This window comes from Bubalus bubalis, chromosome 10 (genome assembly GCF_019923935.1).
Source record: "Bubalus bubalis isolate 160015118507 breed Murrah chromosome 10, NDDB_SH_1, whole genome shotgun sequence".
Classification (NCBI taxonomy): domain Eukaryota; kingdom Metazoa; phylum Chordata; class Mammalia; order Artiodactyla; family Bovidae; genus Bubalus; species Bubalus bubalis.
The window spans coordinates 23471872-23493320 of record NC_059166.1 but is presented as its reverse complement, the minus strand read 5'-3'; the positions used below and the strand labels follow the sequence as shown (position 1 = coordinate 23493320).

Here is a 21449-nt window from a genome sequence, read left to right as displayed (position 1 = left end):
CTGGGTAGGAAAGATCCACTGGAGGAGGAAATGGCAACCTGTTCCAGTATTCATGCCTGGAAAATTCCATGGACAGAGGAGCCTGGTGGGCTACAGTCCATGGGGCTGCAGAGAGTAGGACATGGCTGAGCAACCAAGCACACACACACAGGCTATTTTTCCAACAAGTGAAAAAATGTTGACATGAACGTATTGTGTGTTTGATTAGTTACTTCCTTTCTTTAGTGAGCATGTGTTGCAGGCTTGCTGTGCTTCAGGCATTAGACCAGGCACTGAGCTATCCGTGTGAGCAAGACACACCCATGCCCACAAGTACCTCACAGTTTAGCAGGTACCTACCCAAATTATATTAATAGTGACTGTTACTGGTACTATGACAGACATCTGTGAAGTCACAGTAAGGCCCCAAAAGCCATTACAGTGGGTTCTACCTATTTTGTAATATTAAACAATTTATATTACCCTAAATATATATAGATGAAACTTTAAATACAGCATACATAAAACATGATGCTGATTCTTTGGACTGGCAATTAAAATATGAACATTAAATACTGGGATCATGAATAATTCATGATTATAAAAATGTATAATACAATTTATGAAACATCAAAAAATTAAGTCAGCATTTCAGCTTTGTTTAAATTGTATTTAATTAATTATAGTTTGTATTTGTCTTTAATTTTAATAGCTACTTTTGAATATCTAATTATAAAAATATGAAAATAATTCATTACAATTTTTACATTTATTTGATGTTCATATTTTGATGAAAACATTCAAATTATATACACTTTAGTTACAATTATATTCTATTTTTAATTGATGTTTTTGTTAATACTGTCAGTAGAGCTCAACTTTTTTGAGAATTTCCATTATAAAAAGAAGGGCATGGCAACCCGCTCCAGTATTCTTGCCTGGAGACGCCTATGGACAGAGGATGGCAGGCTACAGTCCATGGGGTCACAGAGAGTTGGACGCGACTGAAGTGACTTAGTGCACATGCACAAATTTGCTGAAATAAAAGCAAGACAATAAAACTGGGAGTATTTGCATTATACTGAATATTTATATTTGTAATTATTAAATTTTACTACTCAACCATATTTTTCAATTTTGTTTTACAAAAATATATCTAATAACATTGGAGGATAGAATATATTTTGTTTAATACTTACTAAGTTTAATTTGTAGCTTTCACATATTTCTGCAAATGGCTTACAGCCCTCCAGGCCTGTTTGCTATTATTGTCTGCTAAGGTTGTTATAAGAATTCCAAGAGAGAATGTACTGTGTTCTTACATATAGAATGAAATTCATTGTTTGAAGGATCTCAACATCATTTCTAGGGATCCAGAGTGCTGTACCACAGAACTGAGGTGCAGTGTATAAGTCTATCATGGCACTATTTCAGGAGAATCAAGTCAGTCTTGAATTTACAACATTCAAGAAGGCATAAGAGAACACTTACAAGGGTCTGAAATTCACAGGGGTTTCAATTTTGATTTTCACTGAAGTTGCCAGAAGTTAGACATGATTAGAACTAAAGGAAAATATTCTCTCTCTTTTTTTCCATTGTCTTTCTATTTGCTCTCAGCAATCCTAGAATTTATTTGCAGAAGAGAAGAGAAAATGGCTGACGGGAAGGGTAATATACCCTTGCTGTGCAAACACTAGGTTGTCTCCAGGCCCATTTAAATAGTAGTATATGCACACACACACGCACACCACGCAAAGAATTTTAACTTATTACAATGAAAAATACAAGCATATAACATATGGCACTTTTGAATAGAGTCAGCTCAGTATCCAAAATCAAAAATGTTTCTGTCCTTGCAACCCTATTTCCCTTTGTATTCCCAGCAATTCAAACAGCGCACAGTGCCTATTAGACCTTCACTTAGTGTCGATGATAAAAAAGATGCTTGTGTATTTGCCTTTGAAACTTAGAAGAATGTCAAGTTTACAATTATTTCTTTCTATCACCTTTTATTCTCAGTCCACTGATAATCAGACAAAGAGAAAACAGAAGTGATATCAGCAAATGAATCAGAGTTTCCAAAATGTAATGTTGTGGTAGGATCTTCATGGCTGCCACATATGGAGGCCGATAGAGTCAGACTCGACTGGGCGACTTCACTTTCACTTTTCACTTTCATGCATTGGAGAAGGAAATGACAACACACTCCAGGGTTCTTGCCTGGAGAATCCCAGGGACGGGGGTGCCCGGTGAGAGGCCGTCTATGGGATCGCACAGAGTCGGACATGACTGAAGCGACTTAGCAGCAGCAGCAGCAGCAGCTAGCATTTATTGAAAACTTTCCACATGCAAAGTACCCTGATAGGCACTGTGTAGTTACCGGACGAGAAAAACACGTGCAATTTTAAAGAATGGGAAAGGCATGTTTGAAGTGGATGAAGGTATTTATTAATAAGAAAACGATTTCGCAGACCAACAGAGCATCCCCAATAGGTTGTATTCACTTACACTAGGAGAAGCACTGTTGTTATTCTGGCTTATTTCTTGGATGCAAAAGTAGAACCGTGAACCTTTCTCTTTTGCTGAGAATAATTTTAAAGTATTGTCAATGGAGTAAATATACATTAAAAGCAATAAATAAATATTTAAACTCTAGAAAGATTGCAGACTCTCAGAGATGCTATAATAGGAAAAAGCAACAATAAGACAGTCTCCTAGCTTATGGAAGACCTAATGAATGTTTATAAAGTGCTTTGAGAATGTCAAGCACTGCAAAAGTTTAGGATATTATTATTATCCCACAGATCTTTAAGCAGACATGACCTGGATGCTCTTATCATCACAGCGGGAGTTATTCATTCCCTATATAATTTATCAGGAGACAGAAAATAAGTCCCACCTCTCCTCATGCTTGATTTGTCAGTTGTTCTTGTTATATGTAACTGATCCTCAAGAGAACCTTAATTTAGGCAAATGTTTATTCTGTTCAATATTATTTTGACATTTGGTAATTACTAAAGTTCTTGTACATCTGTCTTTCCCAGAAGAGAAGGCATTAAATACTGCTTGGATGATCATTGGTGTTGTAGAAACTCAGATTTGATGTTCTTCTTTTTGGTAAATAATAAAGCTTATGGAAATTTTCCATTTCTGGGATACAAGGATTATGCATTTCATTGCCCATAGAGTCTGCCACGCTGACATTGTATATTTCATAAAATAAGCTGTTGATTGAAAGAATACCTTCTTTTTCATATAAAAAAACAGACCTTTCTCAATTTTCCCAATATATTCTAAAGTAACTAGAAGATATCTGGAAATTTTCAAAAATAAAAGTGAGACTGAAGCAGAGGTTAGAAATTTCTTGGGAACCTCTTTCTAAGGCTCCCAGTGGACCTCCCAAAGAAAACAAAGACCCCAAAGAGCAAAGAAAGGTACAGAATTACTAAATTCTGTTTTTGTGTGTAAGCTTTTTTCATAACCAATGTTACTGATTTTAGCTTTTTCCACTGTGAATTTCATTTGTGATCATTAGTTCTGCCAGGCCACTGGGCTTGGGGTATCAGATGTTGTCAGTCTAAATTTTGGCTTGAAGATTTGATTATTCCATCTCTTTAAATCAGTAATGGATTTTAAGATATTTAATTTTAGCTTTTATCATTATTTTTATTATTTATCATTTCAAACAGAAATATTGTAAATTGAGAAGAATATATTCTTTTAAATGATATTTGAGACATTTAAACAAGTTTGTAAGGTAGAGAGACAGAGGTTTTTCTGGTTTCATGTATGAGGAACTTGGGATTTACAACTCAATCATAACAAGTAAAAAGCTGAACAGATTGAGAAATCATCGACTCTTCTTGGATCCCTGTGAGAGTGGAGAACATAGACCATGCTGCTGCCCCAAGGTTAGAGAGACCAACCATCAGATACAGAGAATAACAAATAAACTGGAGCAGAGTCTCCTGAGTGGAAACCACCATAGGAACCAGTACCATGGGAGGGAAACCTGAACTCTAGTTGATAGATTGCTGGAGGCTCAGTGAGGATAACCTGGGAGTGAAAAAATCCAGGGTGGCCTGGGTATAGAGAGGTTCCCACAATATTTTGAGATGTACCTGCAGGAGCTCAACCAGATTCCCACAGTAAATTTCAGAGAAACATTCCTTCATGCTTCCAGCAGATGGAAAAGAAAAGGAACTATTGTGAGAGACACCGGACCACTCAACTCTTGACAAAGCCTGACCTCAAGAGAAACTAGTTAGCCAGAGCCTAACCTGCTGGGGTTGGAGAAGGCAATGGCAACCACTCCAGTATTCTTGCCTGGAAAACCCCATGGACGGAGGAGCCTGGTAGGCTGCAGTCCATGGGGTCACTAAGAGTCAGACATGACTGAGCAACTTCACTTTCACTTTTCACTTTCATGCATTGGAGAAGGAAATGGCAACCCACTCCAGTGTTCTTGCCTGGAGAATCCCAGGGATGGGGGAGCCTGGTGGGCTGCCGTCTATGGGGTCATGCAGAGTTGGACATGACTGAAACAACTTAGCAGCAGCAGCAGCAACCTGCTGGGGTATCATCAGAACCTAACTGACCTGAGAGGAGGGACATAACCAACTCCAGCTGGCTCTAGCCTTTCTGTCCTGCCTATGGTAAGGAGGGGAGAAGCCTGAGAAACACTTGGGAAGTTCATGATCCAGAAGCACAGTCTCACTGAAAGATTGAAGTGTTCTATAGTCCTAATCATATGGCTATAGAACATTTCTCCTCCCCTGACACCTCACCACCATATTACTAAAGGCCTTTAATAGCAGTTCCTTTTATTCAGTACATCATGTCCACCTATCAGGAAAAAAAAAAAAAAATCACAAGGCATACCAAAAGACAACAAGCACAATTAGAAGAGACAGAGCAAGGATCAGAGCCAGACATGGTAAGGATATTGGGATTATCAGACTGAGAATTTAGAACAACTATGATGGGTCTTCCCCGGTGATCCAGTGAATTCTACACTCCAAAGGCAGGGGGCCCAGGTTCAATCTCTAGTCAGGGAACTACATCCCGCATGCTGTAACTAAGAGTTCACGTGCCCAGCTAAAGATCCTGTATGCTGCAATGAAGCTTGGAGATCCCAGGTGCCACAACTAAAACCTAGCACAGCCGAATAAATATTTTAAAATAAATAAGCAACTATGATTAATATGCTAAGGATTCTAATGGATAAAGTAGGCATCATGCAAGAACAGATGTGCAGTATAAACTGAGAGATGAAAATCCTCAGAAAGAGCCAAGAAGAAGTGCTAGCAATAAAAACACTGTAACAGAAATGAAGAATGCTTTTGATGGGCTTATTAGTAGACTAGACACAGCTGAGGAAAGAACCTATGACCTAGAAGACGTATCAATAGAATCCTCAGAAACCAAAAAGTAAAGAGAACAAAGACTGAAAAAACAGATATCCAAGGACTGTGGGATAATGACTAAAGGTATAACAGATGCATGATGGGATTACCAAAAGGAGAAGAAAGAGAAAGAAACAGAAGAACTATGACGGAGAATTTCCCTCAAATTAAATTCAGACCTTAAACCACAAATCCAGGAAGCTCAGCGAACACTAAGCAGGATAAATGCCAAAAAAGCTATGCCTAGGAGTATCACTGTTAAACTACAGAAAATCAAAGATAAAGAAAAAAAAACCCTGAAATAAGCAAGAAAGAAGTGGAAAGGAGGAGACAGAGGCTAGGATGAGGAAGGGGCAGAATAGAGAGAAGAGAAAAGAAAGGAGGGGCCATTGTGACTGAGAAGAGAGATGGCTACAGAAAGGGGGGCCATGGAGTAAGGAGATGAGAGAGAGGAAGACCAGGGGAAAGAGGGTTAAAAATACCCTAGGGTAAAGAAGGCACGATGGCAAGGCCAAATCACATGGTTTTTTATACCATGTCTCCTTCATAGCTTCTGAATTTCAGGATTAATTTTTCTCTCTGCAGTACCTGGCATAGCTGTTGGCATAGTGTAGGTACCCAATAATCATCTGATGAATCAATAGATGTTAGTAGTTTGAGCTGGCCTCTGTTCTGTTCACACAGATAGAACACACCAGACTCCCTTCTTGTCTTAGAATGCTCTCCCTTGGAGAAGTGCTTGACTCACTTCTTCACCTCCCTCAAATCTCTGCTCGGTCTCACTTTCTCAGTAAGACTTACTCTGAGCAGCCTATTAGGCATTGCAGTCGTGCCCAACCCCCCGGAATCCCCTTACCTTGCTGTCTATTCCCCTCATGGCATTAAATGTCCTTGACATATTATATGGTTTTGTTATTTGTTGTATTTATGGTTTATTGTCTATCTCCCTCTGCTAGAATATAATTTCCATAAAGACAGGGATCTTTGTTTCAGGGACTGATTTATCCCAGGCTCCTAGAACAGTGCCTGATTTGTTGCATAAATGAATCAATTTTATCAATATTCTATGTCCATGTTTTCTCTTGTTCTCTTTTATCCCACTCTTTTTCTTTTCCCTTCCATAATTGTTGACAGAGAGTGTGATTCCAAACCATTTACTTTATTCCTAACTTGTATTTCACTTCACTTTTCAAATTCATTTTCACTGCAGCCAAATCTTATGTGCATGGCCTGCTGTCCCCCTAGGGTCTTGTTGGTTGTACATATATTGTTCTTCCTGCCTGAAATAGCCAGAATTGATGTCTGAAGAACGCATCAGGGGTCTTTGGAACATTTAAGAGCTATAGGCCAGATAAATAATAGCTTGGATCAAATGTATTGAAAAGCTCTTCAGTATATTGATTATTTTATCTGGGTACTGGTCATTTTTTCTCTAGGGTAATAGTCAGACAATGCTTTTTAAAGCAACTTCCTGCCATCACAAATTCCTTTGTAGAACTGATTTTCCATGCAAGGGTAGAATTCAAGGCTAATATTACTTGGCTTGCACCTTACTCTTTTCCTTGCAACATTTAATAGATGAGCAGGCCCAGCAGTAGTGTGAGTTTATCAAAAGGTCTATAAATTATATTCAGATATTTTGGGGTCAGCAAAACCCAACGTGTGGTTTACTCAAGTGTTTTTACCCCTAATCCTTAAATCCATAGATATTTCAAAGTAAACTTCATTCATGTGTTTCCCATTCATTTGCCCTTAGCGCTTCATAGTTGGGGGAGGGGTGGAGACAGGCAGAAAGGTATTGTCCTAGGAACTGGCTTCCTTCTTCACTACCACAGACAGATCATTCATTAGCCACAGACTTAACTCCTTGGCAGAAGTCCATCCCTATATCCTTTCCAGTTCCCTTTTAATTGAAGCTCCAACCTCAGCAAGCATCAGTGATGGCTGCCAAAGAAAGTGAAGTGGAAAAAAGCTGCATTTTCTATCACAGAGGCACAGAATTCCAGAATCTTAGACTTGGGAAGTGACTGTAAAGATCATCTGGTCCATACTGCATGTGATATTTAAATCACTTGAACAATATCCTGGCAGAGTCAGGCTCTGCTTGAGCATCTCTGGTGATGAAACTTTAACAGTGGACCAAGACCCTGGGGTCTTCAGCTTAGGAAAAACTCTCATAAGGTACTCAGTTCTTTTTAAGTACCGATCTGCCCAGTCCCTTCATCCATTATTCAATTCGAAACACCAGTCCTGCCTGTTCTCTTTATGTTCCCTTTCATGAGGATGTCACTGTCCCTCATGACTTCAGTCTGTGCCCTACATGGATTGTTCCCAAGTCTGTACTTCCTGGTCCAACTTCTCATTGGGAATGACACTCTGCATTTGACGTGAGGACCTTGAGAAAAACATATTAATATGTTACACCATATAAATATGTTGAAACAACCTCATGTAACCCCTCCTCTAAATCTTGTAATGCATCTTGCGTTGCCTTCCCAACAATGGCCAGATGAATCTAAAATTCCTCTTTCTACCACACCCACCACACTAGGTTGGCAAGCTGTGTCATCCGTACCTCCAAAGTAGCTGCCTATCTGCTCCAGCCTTCTCACCTCCACCATCCTTCTTTCGATCAGGGCGTCATCATCAAATCACTGAACTGAGGCATCGAGCTCAGTTCATCTCTCTGCCTCCCCACTGTCTCCTCCCCACACCTCTCTCCATATTGTTAATTTTCTAGAAGAACTGAGGTTCTGCAGCCCCCTTTATACATTTCCTTCTCAGACATCACCTAGGAGTCAAGTGGTGCAGAGGCTCCCCGGCGTCCGAGTGGGTCTTCTGACTGCACGTAACACTTGTTCCTACACCTGCGGTTTCTGTCATCACGTTGTGTGATTACTGCTCACTCACTTGCTTACTCCTCCAATGAGCTACGAGGCCAAAAAGGACAGCAACTTTTAAATTTCATCCTTTCCTCCAAAATCGAGCATAAGCTCTGAAGTGAAGGGCACACTCGGTAACTAACGTTTATTGAGGTACACAAGCCCTTTATCACACTGTCTTCCCTGACCAGGCTTCCACGTGTCAACATTTGTTTTGACAATTTTATATGAGTTGGCAAGTGCTTCTTATGAGTCCTTGTTTGTTAGTGTTGTCCACGCTTCCGTTAACTTTTTTGGCAGTCTCACTGCTGTTGTTGTTGTGTGGTCCCTAAGTCATGTCCCACCATTTTGCAGCCCCATGGATTGTAACCTGCCAGGCTCCTCTGTCCATGGGATTTCCCAGGCAGGAACTGGAGTAGGTCGCCATTTCCTCTTCCAGGGGATCTTCCCGACCCAGGGATCAAACCTGCATCGGCAGGCGGGTTCTTTTCCACTGAGCCACCAGGGAAGCCCAGTTTCACTGTATACTCTACACTAAAACTTCCACATCATTCTTACCTGACTGCTCTGTGGTTAAGCTAAGATTTAAAGTTATTATTGTTAAATGCAGTGTGACTATAGGATAGGGGAGGCTACAGGGCTAAGAACTTGAGGATCATTGAACGGACATACTGGGAGTTAATAAAAATGATGGAATCTTTGTTCTGAGTTGCAGTACCTAAGTTTGTGCCATTGCATTGAAGCTGCCTTGGAGACAACACTGAGTAAAGTCAGTAACAATGCAATTGATTTGCCAGAGCAGTAAATTGTAGCCACATTGTAACTGTGCTTGGAGAGGATGGTTGATTTCCTAAGGTCAAGACAGGTATTTAAATGAAACTGCCATACCTGTGGCAGAACGAAAGAGCAGGCCTCAGTAACTGTTACTGAAAATGGTGTCCACTTGTCCAAGCTAACCACTGGTGAGTGGACTAGCTGGGGGTAGAATGCTGAGCTGCCCGACCCCATGGCACTTCCTGGCCCCAGAACCTCTCCCCGTGGAGCGTCAACAACAAGTTAAAGAGATGCCTTTCAACATCCATTGTCATTATAACTCACAAACATATTTCATCAAGACACTGGTAAACATATCTGGCATTTTAAATTATTTTCCTTTTCATCTGAGCAAGAGTGATTTTTTCCCCCATTGTTCTGCCATATCCATATTCAGAAAAGAAGCTTGTAATTAATGATCCAATTAAAGTATGTTTTAACCCAAGTGCAAAGATTAGCCCTGATTGCTGGAAATGTTTCCTTTTAATGCAAACTTTTTCATCCTTATCAAATACATTAATTCATGTGACCTGGTAATGGATCCAGTTATCTTCTATGCCCAAGTGCTGCTGTTCACATTGCCCCTATCTATATACGTGGGGTGAAAAGATGGATAAACATGCCTTTTATCAATCTTTATAAGTTCCTTTTATCAGCATTCCTTTTATCAATTCCTTTTATCAACTCTTAATATTCATTGGAAGGACTGATGCTGAAGCTGAAGCTCCAATAGTTTTGCTACCTGATGTGAGATGGCTGGATGGCATCACTGACTCAAAATGTCTGTTGAAATGTCAGTGATTGATTCGGTGATGCCATCTAACCATCTCATCCTCTGTCACTCCCTTCTCCTCCTGCCCTCAGTCTTTCCCAGAATCAGGGTCTTTCCAATGAGTTGGCTCTTTGCATCAGGTGGCCAAAGTATTGGAGCTTCAGCTTAGCATCAGTCCTTCCAGTGAGTATTCAGAGTTGATTTCCTTTAGGATTGACTGGTTTGACCTTGCAGTAAAAGGGACTCTCAAGCGTCTTCTCCAATACCACAGTTTGAAAGCATCAGCTCTTCAGCACTCAGCCTTCTCTATGGTTCAACTCTCACATCCATACACAGCTACTGGAAAAAACACAGCTTTGACTATGCAGACCTTTGTCTGTAAAGTGTTGCTACAGTGTGGTGTACATCATTTAAGAGGCTAGTGAGAATAGAATTCTCTGCTCAACAGTCTGCCTATATTTCTCTGCTGAGTTCCACTAGTAGGGAATGTTTAACTTATTGTGGGAATTCATAAGATGGTAGCCATGGAAGAAAAGCGCCCCAGTGCCTACCACACAGTAGGCCAAACAAATGCAAGTCCTCTAAAATAGGATGGAGGATAAAGAAGGTGTGGTACATATATGTAATGGAATATTACTCGGCCATGAAGAGGAACAAAATTTGGTCATTTGTAGTGATGTGAATGAATCTAGAGCCTATCATACAGAGTGAAGTAAGTCGGAAAGATATTCTTTATTAATGCATATATATGGAATCTAGAAAAATGGTGAACCTGTTTTCAGGGCAAGAAAAGAGATGCAGAAGTAGAGAACAGACTTGTGGACATAGTGGGGGAAGGAAAGGGTGGGACAGATTGAGAGAGCAGCATTGACATATATACACTGCCATGTGTGAAATAGACGGCTGGTAGGAAGTTCCGTATAACACAGGGGGCTCAGCTTGCTGCTCTCTGATGACCTTGAGGGGAAGGATGGGGGGCGTGTAGAGGGAGTAGCCATTCCCTTCTCCAGGATATCTTCCTGATACAGGGATCGAACCTGGGTCTCCTGCATTGCAGGCAGATTCTTGATGGGTGAGCCACAAGGAAAGTCCGGCGGAATGGGAGGAAGGCTCAAAAGGGAGGGGACATATGTATACATTTAGCTGATTCACCTTGTTGTACAGCAGAAGCTAACATAACATTGTAAAGCAATTATACTCCAATTAAAAAATAAAATAGGATGGGATAAGATAAAATATTAAAATGAAAATATTCTTTAGCTAATGATTTTAATTCATTATCAAATACTAAGTAACAAGTTAGTGTCAAGCTCTATCTAAAGCTTCCAGGGAAAGTGCCTGGGTGGAAATCTTGTATTTATAGCAACACAGAATTTGTATATACTCCTAACCTAAAAAGTTAATGATTTGTCTTAATAGCTCCTACAAAATGTAAAATATTTATCTTTGGACATAGACTTCAGGTCTTCTTTCTTTAAAGCATGTGCCCTCTGTTGCACTTCTTGAAAAGAACTTTGCTGAAACTCAGAATGTGACTGCTAATATTCACACATATGGCAAATATGAACTCATCAGACCACAGCTATTTTGCTGCATTCCACGGTGTCTCATTTATTTGTTTAATTTGCAGCTATAGCAACTAGATTCCACCACTTTAGGCTCTCACACAGAACTCCAGTCTGATCAGCTTGGTCAAAGTTTGGCACTCAGCACTGTACTCAATTGAAGACATATGCACAGACTCACTTACCACATTTTTTAACCCGGTTTTCACACTGGGTAATGTGTAATCTTTGCATAAAAATATGAAAAGCCACCGTCTGCACAGATAGTAGGCAATTAAAAGATGCTGCGACCTTCTTTTCTGTAACATTTCAAATCTTAAAGTTTTCTTGGCATGCCCTTCTGAAGCCCATCTGACTGTGAAGCAGGCTGCCTCTCCACAGAAGGCTCACTCCAGCAATGACTAATGGATTGACCTGGTGCCACGCTAGTGTAGCTCCACGCATGCTGCTCTGCACAAGACAAGCATTTGGAAATGACCTTGAAACGAAGTTTTGCCAAGTTAGTGAAATATGGGCCTCCAAGGAGTGCCCATTTCACCAGCCATTGCCAATGCAGTCTTCACCGCATTGTCAAAACCTGGCCTTTTCATTTGGTATTGGTTTACCATGAGTGTTTAAGGAATAATACTCCCTCTTGATTTTATTAGTTGCAGTTTGTAACAGGTTGGAAAAATTAGGTAATGTTGAGAATCAGCTTCCCACTATTGTTTCTCTTAGGTGTTTTTTTTTTTTTCCCCTTTCAAACACTTGCTGAAGAAAAGGAGATGCTCAAAAGGTCCAACTGTAAGTGGGGAGATGGGAGCTTAAAATGGAGGGTAACCTGCAAACAAGGGTGAAGACGCAGGTGGTGGATAGAGAAAAGACAGTAGGAAGAAGTAACTGTGTGCTTGAAAACTGCCCAGTTGATAGGATTTCATTTCATTGGGATTTAGACTCCAGGCAGGGAGCGTTTCTCTGATCTCAGTACACATCCATATAGTAATCTGTTGTAGTTGTTTGAAAATGTTCCTTGATGCTGACATCAGTTGTTACTATATGGCTTGCATTTTACTGAATGATCTGTTTATCTTAGTGCCCAGTGTCTCTAGATGGCGCTTCTCATGCTGGTGCAGTTGGCTGACATTTCAGATCTGGATAATGAAGCTGTGCTTTCACCTTATTTGGAAGTCGGTGATCAAGCTGCTGTATTGGTACAACTTGGAAAGGTCCCCTTCAGCTTCTCCTCTTGTGACCTCACTTCAGCAAGGAACAGTTATGACAGTCAAAAGGCAGGGCAGTCAAGATGGGCTATTGGAAGGGCATTGGGAAGCAAGTCATTTCTCTTAATGCATTGTTAATTAATTCTCTTAATTCTTCATGACTTCTCTGAAGCTAGCTCTCAGACTTCTATGCAAAATCAGATTCTACACTTCTATGAAAAAAAAAGAAAAAAGAAGAAAAGACTATCAATTCAACTCCTTTAGAATGCTCTAAGGAAACTGTAAAAAACCTCTGGCCAGTCTCATTTTTAAAATGCTGCTAATCCTCACTAAGTAATCCTGGGAAACATACATCTATAAGATCAGGGCAACATACTGTCAACAGCAACTTCCCAGAACATTCCTTCTTACTTCATCTGGGATTTTTCAATAAGTAATTTGATATTTCTGCAAGTGTAAACTGGAATCACTAAAATGAAGGCATTTTTTCCTTATAAGCTCAAACCTTCCAGACTCATCATTTTGTACAGTTACATAAGTAAGCCATGCAACTGAGCTAAAAGTAAATTATAAAATATAACAGTTGCAACATATCCAACTAATGTTAAAACCAGAAATATATTTGCAAAACAGTTTTTGCATGATTTCAGTTTATATTGAAATCATGTTTGGTGATTTTTCATTAGATTTTGCTTAGTGTCATATGCTAAATTATTTGCTTGTGAATTTTTTTTTTCTCCCCAGTTGCCTGTATTTGGAAAGTTTGCTTGAAAAGTTCTGGCATAGGAAACTTAGAAAGATTCCATTATCTTATCCTGTTTTCTTTATCTGTCTGTATTTAGGATAGTTTGCTTTAAATTGCAGCTACTACACTTTTTTTTTTCACTTTTAAAAGTTTTAAAATAAAGAACATTATTTTCCAATAGCCCTAACCCCTATGCTGTCTCATATTAACATGACTGATTTTTAATGTGCTTCCTAAAACATCTCTCAACTTCTTACATAAAGTAGGGATGACAAAAATGAATAAAGGACTGAAGGAGGAATGATAAAAGGAGAGGGAAGTGCAGCAGGGAGCATCAAATGTAAGGAACACTGTGACTTCTGGCATTCAGCATCATAGATTGCAGACCACAGGGACAGAGAGCCAGAATTAAAAAGAGAAGGTCAAGGCCAAAGAGCCTTTGACCCCTAAGAAATCTTGTGTCCTTTTTGTCTTGCTGAATTCAGCACGTAGCTCTGCTGTTCTCCTCCTGATAATATTTTTCATTTATCTTTTCAGTAAACATTTTAGATCTGAGGAAGTAGGAGCTTATCATTATTCTATATAGTCAGACAATACCTTCACCTTTAAGCTATATTCACAATCTCACCATCCTATTTTTTTAGCATCAAATGAGATTACTTATGTGTATGTGAATAGAATATAATGCATTTTCTTATCAAAAATGTATTGATTTATTCTGCATTCTCTCATAGCTCCCTTCAGTTGAACAGGGGCATTTTCTCCAAAGGTAGGGACTTTCATAACCTTTATTCTAACGTGATGGCACTTTGTCCTCTTTGTGTTCATTGCACAAAGAAAAAAAATGAACACTTTGTGCTCATTGCAAAATTTCTCTCAAATATTTTTGGTGTACCTTCATGTATATTTATACTAGGATACACAGTGGAAAGAACTATGATCCTGTGTTGGTCAGGGTTCTTCAGAGACACAGAATCAATGGGATGTATGTATGTAATAAGGAGGACTTCTCTGTAGCTCAGTGGTAAAGAATCCACCTACAATGCAGGAGACGTAGGTTCAATCTCTGGGTTGGAAGGACCCCCTGGAGAAGGAAATGGCAACCCATTCCAGTATTCTTACCTGGAAAATCCTATGGACAGATGAGCCTGGTGGGCTACAATCCATGGGGTCGCAAAAGAGTCGGACACAACTTGGCAACTAAAATAACAACAATGTAATAAGGAATTGGCTCACATAACTTTGGAGGGTGAGGAGTCCCAAGATCTGAGGTCACCAAGCTGGAAACCCAGGAGAGCCAGTCATTTATTAATAATTTCAGTCCAAATCCAGAGGCCTGAGAACCCGAAAAGCAGATGGTGTAGGTTCTAGTCCAAGTCTGAGTCCAAAGGCAGGAGAAGACCAAGGTCCCAGCCAGAAGACAGGTGGGCAGAGGCACAGATTTCCCCCTATTCAGCCTTTGATTCTGTGTATGTGCGCATGCTCAGTTGCACCCACCTCTTTGCGACCCCACGGACTGCAGCCTGCCAGGCCGTTTGGGCCTTCAGTGGATTTGGATGAGGCCCACCCCCACTGGGGAGGGCAATCTGTTTTACTCAGCCTTCTGGTGTTAATTTCATCCAGAAATATCCTCTAGACACAGACGAATGTTTAACTAAATACCTGAACACCCCATGATCCAGTCAAGTTGACCCATAATTAACCATTACAGATCCCCACTGAGAATTCCTCTTCCCCTTTAGAAACTGCTCCATGTATAGAGGTCTGAATAATGCTTCCTTCTTTCCATGTCATCAAAATTGCATTAAAGTTGGTCAACCAGGTTGGCTCAGATCTCAGGCTCAGAGACCAACCAGTCATTGCTGATTGATTCAGTCTGCAGTGGGACGCGTGCACCATCTGTAATTTTTTTTTTTTTTTTTGATGCACCTCACATGGTTCTGGGAGAAGACAATGGCACCCCATTCCAGTACTCTTGCCTGGAAAATCCCATGGACAGAGGAGCCTGGGTAGGCTGAAGTCCATGGGGTCGCGAAGAGTCAGACATGACTGAGCAACTTCACTTTCACTTTTCACTTTCACGCATTGGACAAGAAAATGGCAACCCACTCCAGTGTTCTTGCCTGGAGAATCCCAGGGACGGGGAAGCCTGGTGGGCTGCCGTCTATGGGGTCGCACAGAGTCGGACACGACTGAAGCGACTTAGCAGCAGCGACAGCACATGGTTCTGAGGTACAGCCAAGTTTGAGAACCCTTGAATCCATGGGTCTCTAGGCTTTTGGGGGGCTTGATGAAAGTGGTTGATGGAAGAACATGAAGCCAAACATCACCACATCACCGTGATGATGACTGGAGCTAAGCTGAGTAGAGGGTATGGCAAAGAGACAAACCTGGGTAAACATGCATAACTGAATCAACTTAACCATTATGGATTGGTCACAAGGTGCCTCGGTTGGCACCACCCCAAGACTCTAAGAAAAATGAACCAATATTAATGTTACTTAAAAGATTAAAAGCATAATACATGTCAATTATCATTAATCCTTGAAAATATTTATGGAGTTAAATGGTCTGTAACTAATTAGAGATGGCAGTTAACGGGGGATATTAGTTTCCTTTGAATTTTATGAAACAAAATATAAATCTTTTATATAACTCTATTTCCTACAAAATGGATTTTTACTTGTCAGTGGGATTTTTTTTAAAGTTTTATTTTATTCTCTTGGATTTCACTCCTTTTCCATAAATCCTACAAGGAGAATTACAATGAGGTGAGTCACGCTGTCTTGACACTTTTTTTGGAGCTTCTGCCAATGCAGCTTGGAATATGGGAATTTTTGTAGAGATGTGTTTGGGAAACATGGAAAGAGAAAGGAAGGGATGGAGGGAGGGAGGAGAAAAGGAAGGAAAGGTACAAATTACTTTAGATTATGTTTTTTTAACTTCATGGCATTATACAGGTGAAACTTTCATTGTGTCTATCAGACCACCTGAAGTACAATTGGGTTTGGGTTTCAGAAGTTTATTCATGAGCTAGTCATTTGGAACTGGGAACATATTTTCACATGAAGATTTTGTTCTATAAGTAGTAATTCATTTTTGTAGCTAGCTCATAAACTCTCCTCGTTCTGTTTGAAAACTGATTGTGCACTCCCAGTAATAAATAGACAGCTGTACTGTTGGAAACGTGTACAGCTACAGAACTTAAAAGCAATGAAATCAATTGCCTTCGCTTTTCATTTGAATGTTGATTGATGCTAGAGGGAAAACAGGTTTAGCTGGAGCAGCAGGAGCATGTTCAGAACATTTAACATGGATATTTGAGAGTCACAGACAAAGGAGCAGAAATCATTCTCTCTTGATGGTCTCTGCAGCCACGCATACGCCACCAAAAACCAACACGTTTAGACCTTATTAGTAAGTTCTCACTAAAAATGCCTTCTTTCCTTCCTGCAGCAAATATTGAAAGTGAAAGTCGCTCAGTCGTGTCTGACTCTTTGTGACCCAATGGACCATACAGTCCATGGAATTCTCCAGGCCAGAATACTGGAGTGGGTAGCCTTTCCCTTCTCCAGGGGATCTTCCCAACCTGGGGATCGAACCCAGGTCTCCCACATTGCAGGTGGATTCTTTACCAGCTGAGCCACAAAGGAAGCCCAAGAATACTAGAGTGGGTAGCCTATCCCTTCGCCAGGGGATATTCCTGACCCAGGAATATATCTGGGGTCTCCTGCATTGCAGGTGGATTCTTTACCAACTAAGCTATCAGAAAGGGAAAAGTGAAGTCACTCAGTCATGTCCGACTCTTTGCGACCCCATGGACTGTAGCATACCAGGCTCCTCAGCCCATGGGATTTTCCAGGCACGAGTACTGAAGTGGGTTGCCATCTCCTTCTCCAGGAGATCTTTCTGACCCAGGGATTGAACCCAGGTATCCTTCATTGCAGGCAGACACTTTACCGTTTAAGCCACCGGGGAAGTTAAGCTATCAGGGAAGCAGCAGATACTAGTGGACCACATACTGGTGTGTGCTTAAATACTTACCACTGGTACCAGAAGAAGAAACCGCAAGTACCTCTTTTATTGTGGAGCTTGTAATCTATTAGGAGAGACAAATAATTTTTCAAACAGATGACTTTTGATTCACCTGTTTTTATGAAGAATTATATATGAGCTTTGAAGTCTGTACATATTTATAAGGAATGATGACTCATATAGGGTATACCTGTATAGGGGGCGGGGGACAGAAATCTTTGTCATATACTTGCCATGGACTAGCCACTTACTGACACTGTCTCATCTAGAGTGACCCTGAAGGGCAGGGATCATTATCACCATCTCTGAGATTCACAGAAGCTAATGTGTCAAAGAGGGTAGGACACGCTGCAGCTGAGCCTGGATGCAAACCAAGGGTGTCTGACTGCAGGCGCTTTATGTCAGTCTCGGCTGCCTGTTCTGCAAAATGACTCTGGAGATGTTTCCTATTGTTCAACTCAGTATTTTTTATATAGGTATCCATGCAATAATCTCCCTCCTAGAATTTAATAGTGGAAACAGTGCTGTCTGTCCTGGTGTTTTTCATTAATGTGAGCCATTTCCGCTTTTCTGATGCCACACTTTGTCTTCTCACGCCATAGCCAGCTCACCTGTGGCTTCCAGGATGGTTTTCTCTCTTTTCCTACTGTATTTTTGTCTCATTCTTTATTGCGTGTGGATTTCCACTACCCTGAGTGTTTCATTGCAAGCTGCCTTGTCCTTTTGAGAAACACAAAAAAAGAAATTGTTATGACTTCTGGAATTCCTCAGTGCCTTTTTTTTTTTTTTTGGTATCCTCTACATGACTTGGAATAGGGCCTTGCACTTAGGAGTGAGAAATAAGCATTGATTCATTGTTAACTGATCATAGCAATTCCTAAGGACAGCTCTGGCTATTTTAAAGAGATTGAAGAAGTTGATGGCTCTGGCCATATATGTTAACTTTACCATAAGACTTACTACTTTCCTTTGTCTTAATCGAGACTTGTCTCTTGCATTGTCTTGTGTTTGTCACTCATAAATGGAATATAAAGGACAATGATCACAGCCAGCGTTCATCCCACTCCTACTGTGCTAAGCACTTTATAGATATTGTCTACTCAATCCTCCCAACCTTATCATTATTCCCATTTTATAGAAGGAGAAACTGAGGACTAGAGAATTTAAATGGGTAACAGGGAAATAACCTTTCTCCTGATAATTCAGCAAGAGATGGGAGAAAAGAATGGGGAAGGAGAAAGGATTATACAAGAGAAATATCAATAAATTGCTTCAGATATGATCAGTCAGGGGCTTCCCAGGCAGTGCTAGTATTAAAGAGCCCACCTGCTGATGCAGGTAGACTGAAGAGATACAGGTTTGATCCCTGGGTTGGAAAGATCCCCTGGAGGAGGGCATTGCAACCCACTCCAGTATTCTTGCCTGGAGAATCCCATGGACAGACGAGCCTGGCAGGCTACAGTCCATAGGGCTGCAAAGAGTCAGATATGACAGAAGTGACTTAGCATGCTCGCATGATTAGTCAAATGTAGAAGGCCGGGAAGAAATGTAAGTGATTTAGAAGAGAATTATTCTTACCACCCATCCCATACTCTGTTAACCTTGGGGAGAAAGAAGTCACATGCACATGGCTGTTTTTATATATGAGACATTCTCTTCTCATAACTTGATGGGATGCTGATCTTAGAAATTTCTTTAATCCACTTACTTATTTGGATAGCTTCAAGTTATATAGTTTAATGTAGGACAGAAACCTTAAGGTCTTCTGTAGCCTTCTGGGCTGGTCCTTGCTTTTCTGTGGGCCCCCAGTCTGCTGTAACCTCAGGGTCTCTGGAGAAACTGAATGTGTGCTTTGCTTGATCTCTTTACCTTCTGGGTAGTGACCTCAAGACTCTTGAGGTCATTCTTGCCCCCGGAGCAGCAGCTCAGGTCCTCAGGGACCTCTGTGGAGCTTCATAGCAGAAGGACAAAGAAAGAGGAAAGAGGGAGAGGCAGGGTTATTGGGGCTTCCTCAGGGAATGAGGAGGAGTCAGAGATGAACCCATTCGTGTGTATTTGCTCAACACGCTGTTGCTTGGGACTGTCCTGGGCACTGATTTTGTTCTTCTTGAGAAAGAATGCAGCCAATCATGGGAAAAAAACTAAAGCTCCAAGAAAGGATAGAGAATGAAAGAGATCCAGGGACCACTTTTCAGGAGCTGACATTGGAAGTAGATGCAGTGATTTGGGGAAAATTTCCTTTCACACTGAGCTTCAGGAACTCGAAGTAATTGGATGTGTCTGAAAGTGATATCAAAAATATGGGCATAACTGGAGCTTTGGTTAGAGAAATAAGCAGGGACTCGGATGTGGGCAAAGCCTCTATACCAAACACTAGTTTTGGTTTTATCTCTTAGGAAACAAGAAGCAGGGCAAAGTTTTGCATTAAGAAAATGATTTGGTTTACACATGGGAAAGGTGAGAACAGAAAGGAAGGGTGTCTGAGCTAGAGGAACAGCGGAGGCAGGATATGCCACCTTATGTTGATACATGCAGAGTAATCTGACTGCAGAAAAGGTGCAGTGGGGTTCTCCCAGGGCCAAGGCAGAAACACGAGGTGTCCTGGCCTAGGGGAGCAAACTTGATTCTAATGGCTTTGGGGAGTGGCTGAAGGATTTCAGGGGGAAAGTGGAGTCAGAGTTACTTCCTTCTTTGGGGTTGAGGAAGAAGAATTGATAGGGACAGCCTGCATTTAGGAGGTAAGAAGAGAGAGTGGAGCTTTGGCCAATGCCCACACTACACTGGGGAAAAACTGAGAAGGCACTGTCACAGAGGTGGAGGGATAGTTCTGGGAGAAGGTGGAGATGAAGAACCAAGAGAGGAAAGCACTTCCAGGATGTTGCTGGGCACTTCTGGAGATGATAGGTAGACAGCATCCTGGGCCACATGGAGGTCTCATCAGACAAGGACAGCAACCACACAGTGGCAAAATGATCACAAGGGATCAAAGGATGGAGATAAGAGTAGCCTGCCTGAAATGCAAAAAGCAATAAAAATTTTTTATCCATGTAGCATTTCTTTAGGTGAGGGAAGCTGGATCGCTTTGTCCTTCTCTTGAGCCAGAAATAAGGGCAGATCAACATTTGAGTAGATAATTTTTCCATTCCTGGCCTCACCTTCTTGTGAGCCTCCACTTCCTCCAGGTGAAAGAGGTGCTATTTCTGACCCCACTGCAGGTCAGTTTTCCCGGCTAGAGGATGATGGCCTTTGGTGTCTTTGTCTACCACTTAATGTATTGTCATCCAGAGCATTTTTCCTATATTGATCTCAGTGTTCATCTATACATACGTGCTAAGTCGCTTCAGTCATGTCCAACTCTTGGCGACCCTATGGACGCCTGCCAGGTTCCTCTGTCCATGGGATTCTCCAGGGAAGAATACTGGTGCGGGAAGCCATTTCCTCCTCTAGGGGATCTTCCCAACCCAGGGATCGAACCCACGTCTCTTACGTCTCCTGAATTGGCAAGCAGGTTCTTGATCACTAGCACCACCTTGTATATACATAATAAGGATGAATAAGGTGTACAAAATATATACACCAGTATATACATAATAAGAATGAATCATAGGAGAATATGAGAACCTTTGATGAAAAGAATTTTCTAGTTTTGTGCACTTCTTGAGAGGTGGGGAAGAGAAAGTTTAATCCTTCCCATTTGTGATGTTTCAGTTGTCAACACATCAGAAACCAGAAAAACAAAAACTTAATTTGATTAATTGGAAGCATGAATGATTTAGATTATATGTCTTTCTTTAAAATATTCTGAAATTTGACTCAGATATTTAAGAATCTTCAGAAATTTCTGTAGACATGCACCTAGAGATAAGCCATTTGTTTCAGTGAGAATTCAAAATGAGAAATGTATTTTAAAAAATAGATACAATGGGGCTTGAATTGGAGAAATAGTTTGCTGACCAATGTCATTTGAAGACATTGAACTTGAGACTCCTTGCTTTGTCCATTTCTCAAGATAAATGTGTAGTCATGAACCGGGATGGGCATTTCAGGTTGCTGC

At 40.8% G+C, this 21449-nt stretch overlaps 1 protein-coding gene across 7 annotated transcripts in view; it reads left to right on the top strand.

Annotated features, from left to right (window-relative positions):
• Positions 1-21449, top strand: part of AIG1 (androgen induced 1) — a 269768-nt gene that overhangs the window by 116867 nt on the left and 131452 nt on the right. Inside the window, exon 4 of one of the 7 annotated variants that reach the window (XM_045161931.1) lies at positions 1999-3135. The exons of the other annotated variants lie outside the window; for them this stretch is intronic. Coding sequence (XP_045017866.1) covers positions 1999-2034 — 36 coding nt within the window. The 3' untranslated portion in view covers positions 2035-3135. Of the gene's footprint in view, positions 1-1998; positions 3136-21449 lie in introns of those variants that run through there. 7 annotated transcript variants of the gene reach the window in all.